Source organism: Poecilia latipinna, unplaced genomic scaffold (assembly GCF_001443285.1).
Source record: "Poecilia latipinna isolate Pla-1442-1.1 unplaced genomic scaffold, P_latipinna-1.0 Scaffold3679, whole genome shotgun sequence".
NCBI classification, from domain to species: Eukaryota; Metazoa; Chordata; class Actinopteri; order Cyprinodontiformes; family Poeciliidae; genus Poecilia; species Poecilia latipinna.
Window position 1 is genome coordinate 38,484 of NW_015116295.1, and position 5,130 is coordinate 43,613.

Consider the following 5,130-nt stretch of genomic DNA (forward strand, 5'->3'; position numbering starts at 1 on the left):
GGATGGATGGATGGATGGATGGATGGATGATTTATCAGTAGTCTGTAGCTAAGCTAACTATGCTAAATGGTTGATAATCTCATACAGTCTACCCACCTCTCGGAGAAAAACAGCTATAAATTGACACTCTTGACCTTTTTCTCTCTCTCTCTCTACTTTTTTTATTTTTTATTTTTTGAAAACCTGGTTTTCTAACTTTTCTTAGCAGCATAGTAACTGCCACAGTCGTTCGTGTCTTCCACTGACCGCCCCCTGCCTGTGCTGTCTGGATTGTGCAACTTGTGACTCATCATTAAATCGTCTCTTTTCACACCACAACCTGTTCTCCGCATTCATCCTCAGCACCAACTTCCGCGATTCATAACATTAGCAGCAGAATGAATTAGCAGCACCCTAACCCATATTTGGGGCCATCAGAACCAGAACCTGGAGGTTCTCCATTGTTGAATGACGCTGCAAACCGCAGCAGAGAGCCGACCCCAGCTGCTGCTCACGGCCCGCCCAGGGAACGCGGCGGTTAATGGAGAAGCTCACTACCTGGGGTAGAACCGGACCGGACCGAACATTAACCGGTCAGGGGCTTGTCAGTGAAAAAGCGCCATGTGCATCAGATCCAGTTCACCAACCAGTACGAAGAACCAACTCCCTCCACCAGATGGCGCTGCTTCGCTGCTCCGCATGATTCACTCATTCATAACGGGCTGATCTCTTATCTATTATGAGGTTATGTATTTATGTCTGAGCACCCATAATCTGATGCTACAGTAGAACCGAACGGGTCGAACCGGTATAATGACATATAAAAATATAATATTCATCAGATTCCTTCAGCAAGGGGAACATAGAAATAAAGCGTCATAATAATCTTTAATAATAATAATTGTAATAATAATCTACCCAGTGGCGCAAAAAGTGGGTATGCAGCGCATGCAACGCATAGGGGCGCAGTACCAGAGGGGGTGTCAAAACCCCGTCTGGAGGGGGCCGATTATGTTTTCTCATACACTTCAGCGCGCCTTACGCTGCTTCACCTCACGCACATAATGAGGTAAATCTAGCGCGAGTTTCATCCTTAATTTATCCTTGCCTCGGGGGTGGGGAGGGGGCGTATGTTTTCTACGCTGACGTTCCTTCCTTCAGGGGTGGGGGGCGCCGATTTATGTCTTCGCATCCACCTGAATAATGTGCAGTTGCGCCATTGAATCTACCACTAATAATAGTAGGAATGGGGCAGATGCATAACATCAGATTTTGTGAAAAACATATTTGAGTATTTTTTTAATCAACAGGTAAAATAAAAGATTTATGCAACGCCTGCAAACTGAATTTAAATCTACTTTAATCATAATTTAGTCTAATTCATCCTGACTCATCCTTGTTCATCTAAGGCATCAGAAATCTCGCAGCCTGAACAAAAACTTCCAAAGCTCCAGCCCCGAGGCGCCGCGGCCCGCGGGCGGAGCTTGAGCGGCTCGTGTGGGGCGGAGCCGCTCCTCCGCCTCGGTCTGCAGCTTCGCTGCGGCCCAGAAGCGGTCCGCTTCAGGTCCAGTTCACACGAACCAGAACCTTCTCTGCTTGTCCATCTGCGGTCATGTCCAACTCAGAGCGGGTCGTGTTGGTTCTGGGAGGAGCGGGGACGGTGGGCTCTGGCATAGTCAAAGCCCTTCTGGATAAAGGTATATTATTATTATTAATTATTAATTATTATTTATTATTATTATTATTATTATTATTATGTTATTCAGCGCAGTTTCGCGCCTCGTGTATTTTAGTTTTTATGAGTTTTCCTGGCGGTTTTCAATATTTTCTAGCCATGAACTGCTGAACTATTTATAATCTATTGTGTTTTTAAGCTATTTTATGGGTAAAACCAACCGAACTGGAACCCGAAACAACCCACGTTCCTCCATATAATCTCACATCTTTAGTCAAACCGAGAGCAGACAGCAGAAAGTTATTAATTGAAGTTCAACCAAACATTGGAATCAATTCCTTTACTTGAGGCGGTTCCAGATGGATGATGTTCTGAAAAGTCCAGAATGAACCAGATTTTCCTCTGAAACATCTTCCTGCGAAACCAGAGCCACAGCAATTCTCAAAGGAGAGGAAAGTTTAAAGTCTGTAGAAAGAAGACAGATTTTAGGGTTTAGTTGTGTTTTAGTTGCTGAGTCGGGTTGTCGCTCCGTTTTCAGGGTTTAAGGCGGCGGTGATCTCCAGAGACGGCGACCGACTGGAGAGACTCGGGGCCTTCGTCTCTCCCAGCAGCAAGGACAACCTCATCGCTGTAGTGGGGAACGTGGGTGAGTTGGCCCACAGCATGATGCTTCTCCTGGTGAATGGCAATAAGAGAACAAAAAAAAAAAATCAGTCCAGCAGAACATTATGACCACCTGCCAGGTCCTGTCTTTCTGCTGGAGCAGCTCCACCAAGTAGTCCCGTCCCGACAGATTTATAGCTTAGCTGCTAGCATGTAGAGCAGGAGTTCTGCTCAACAGATGGGGCTGGGAGAGGGGGTTTCCATGGTGACCTAGAGGTCCCATTTTTTCTTCAACCATTTTTGCTGCTTAAGTTCTCAATGCTTGAATTTACTGGTGAGTGTAAAACTGCAGATGCAGAACATCAATGTTTTAGCACGCTAACGTTAAATCAATGTGTTAGCATGTTAACATTAAATCAATGGGTTAGCAATGCTGACGTTAAATCAACGTGTTAGCATGCCAGCCTTAAATCAACAGGTTAACATGCTAACATTAATCAACGGGTTAGCATCCTAATGTTGAATCAATATATTAGCATGCTAACCTTAAATCAATTTGTTAGCAATGATAATGTTAAATCGACATGTTAGCATGCCAACCTTAAATCAATTGGTTAGCATGCTAACATTAATACACGGGTTAGCATGCTAACATTAAATCAACACATTAGCATGCTAACATTAAATCAATGCGTTAGCATGCTAATGTTAAATCAGCACATTAGCATGCCAACCTTAAATCAATGGGTTAGCATGCTAACATTAATCAACAGGTTAGCATGCTAACATTAAATCAACACGTTTACATGCCAACACGATGATTTAAGGTTGGGATACCATGCAGACGCGCTCTCCGTGTGTCCAGGCTCAGAGGACGGAGCGCAGCAAGCGAAGCAGCAGCTGCTGCAGCAGGTGGGGAAGGTGACAGACGTGGTTTCTGCCCTGGGCTTCAGCTGGTGGCAGGGCGGCCCGCCACACACGCAGACCCTCCAGGACCTGCACTGGGTCAGCACACACACACACACACACACACACACACACACACACACACACACACACACACACAGTGATCATGCCTTTCCCCTGCTGTCCTCTCCTGTTCCTTCCCATCTCTTATGTCCCCTGCTGTCCTCATGCATCCTGCCTGTCGTCCTCTGCAGGTTTTGGACGCACTGCTGTTCAGCACCTTTGTCTCCTGGAAGACGTTCTTCCCCCTGGTGAGGGACGATCCGTCCTGCAGCTACACCTTCATCACAGGTAACCATGGCAAAGTATTCACACACTGAGACGCTCTCACACTGCGTTGCCATTGGCAACAAGATGTTCCACTATAGAGATGCTGTTTTTTCTCTAATGTTCTCTAACAAATCCCAAAGAAACATGTTGGGGAGGGGCAGCTCCCAGTAATCCCAGTCTGCTCCGTGTGGCTCTGCCTCCAGGGGGAGCTGGAGAGCAGCTGCTGATGCCGGGGACAGGGTTCCTGACGGTTGGCGCCGCAAGCGCGCTGGCCTTCTGCCAGGTGCTGCGAGACGAATACCCACAGGTAGACTGCAGGCTGTGCCAGGTGAGCCACCTAGCTCTGACCTCTGACCCCTCACAGCCCTTTTAATGTTTTCATGTTTTAGTTGTTTTGCTAAATCTGCTATTTTTTATGGTTCATCTCCCAACATACAGTTCTTCCAGCCTCCTCTTCCTCTCCAACAGGTGAAGATCAACACAGGTGTGGCGACTCCGGAGCGCCTGGCGCCTGGCTACCTGAACCATCTGGACCTGGGCGTTGCTGTGGCAACCTTGGTGGAGCGAGGAAGCTCCTCCCACCGCGTGTTCACTGTCGGCAGCCCTGCGGACCTGAAGACCCAGCTGCTGGATGGGAACCTCTAGAACCCAACAGAACCGGTTCTGGTTCCGTCCAGATTCAGGCTAAAAGAATTCCTGTAAACAGAACCGAAAATTTTCTGTCCAAAACATTAAAACATGTTGAAAAGAAAAACCCGAGGAATTCTGGGAGATTTTTTAACAAATGGAGTTCTGGAGAAAAGTTCTGACCGCAGATCAAAGTTCTGACCAGTCTGGATCTGGTTCTGGTTCTGGTTGCGCCTGCTGACTGATTGCCTGTGGCAGGTTGCCGTGTTGACCCAGGCTGACAAGTTTCTGGCTGACAGCCGACCGGACGCAGCGAAGCGACAGGAAATCGTGTCACATCGTGTCGTGGCGAGTCGTTTCTGACGAGTCCTCGGCTGACCCAGCCTGTGGAGGACGAGGCGACTAGAGACTTGGAGGAAGGGACTCGTTAACCCGTCTGGTTCTGGGTTCAAGTTTCCATCTGCAGTCGGCTGCGGCCTCAGGGGGTTTAGCTCCAGACAGAGCGGATGGCCAGAACCAGGAGCTGCTCCTGCAGCAGAACGGATCTCTGCTTCTCGCTGCTGGGAAGGAATCCGGTCTAGTCCAGTCTGGTTCTGGTTGGATGACCCAATTTGGGTCAAGATCTCTTATAAAATGTTTCCATCACAAAGAGTTGTTCTGATCCACCTCTGCATGTCAGAGATCAACCAAGCTGGAGATGTTTCCTCCAGAAACCCCTCACATGCGATGACATCATGTGAGGCAACATCAGGGAGGCAGGAGCAAAACCCTTTTGTGCCTTCAGGGCCTATCGACCCTTTGCTGCTGCGTCACTAAATCATGACGGTCAGTAGTCCAGATTGGCAGAACTGAACAGAGCAATGGAAATTCTTTACCCCAAGTTGTTTCTGTCAGTTTCTTCATGGCTTCTTGTTCCAGTTAGTTTATTTGTCTGTGAACCACCTAGTTGGGCTCACAGACGACGGGATTTACAAAAGCTAGCTTACCCAGATAGCAAAATATGAATGAAA

General features: G+C 47.7%; 1 protein-coding gene and 1 long non-coding RNA gene across 2 annotated transcripts in view; one reads left to right on the forward strand and one right to left on the reverse strand.

Annotated features, from left to right (window-relative positions):
- LOC106941451 (uncharacterized) overlaps positions 1 to 2,816 on the reverse strand; it is an 18,467-nt gene extending 15,651 nt beyond the window's left edge. The window contains exon 1 of the long non-coding RNA XR_001423368.1: positions 2,619 to 2,816. This is a non-coding gene — a long non-coding RNA (uncharacterized LOC106941451). The remainder of the gene's footprint in view (positions 1 to 2,618) is intronic.
- LOC106941450 (uncharacterized) lies at positions 1,468 to 4,247 on the forward strand. The gene is made up of 6 exons (XM_015024486.1): positions 1,468 to 1,676; positions 2,193 to 2,300; positions 3,123 to 3,262; positions 3,418 to 3,514; positions 3,697 to 3,821; positions 3,962 to 4,247. Exons 1-6 carry the CDS (start codon positions 1,592 to 1,594, stop codon positions 4,136 to 4,138), a joined length of 732 nt encoding a protein of 243 aa, XP_014879972.1. The 5' UTR covers positions 1,468 to 1,591; the 3' UTR covers positions 4,139 to 4,247.
- The last annotated feature ends 883 nt before the right edge of the window (positions 4,248 to 5,130 follow it).

What these genes read in the sequence shown, in the direction of transcription:
- LOC106941450 (XM_015024486.1), top strand. Translation starts at nt 1,592, where the DNA reads ATGTCCAACTCAGAGCGGGTCGTGTTGGTTCTGGGAGGAGCGGGGACG. An exon ending in CGCTGTAGTGGGGAACGTGG is followed by an intron (nt 2,301 to 3,122) that starts GTGAGTTGGCCC and finishes CCGTGTGTCCAG; the next exon opens with GCTCAGAGGACGGAGCGCAG. An exon ending in CAGCTACACCTTCATCACAG is followed by an intron (nt 3,515 to 3,696) that starts GTAACCATGGCA and finishes CTCTGCCTCCAG; the next exon opens with GGGGAGCTGGAGAGCAGCTG.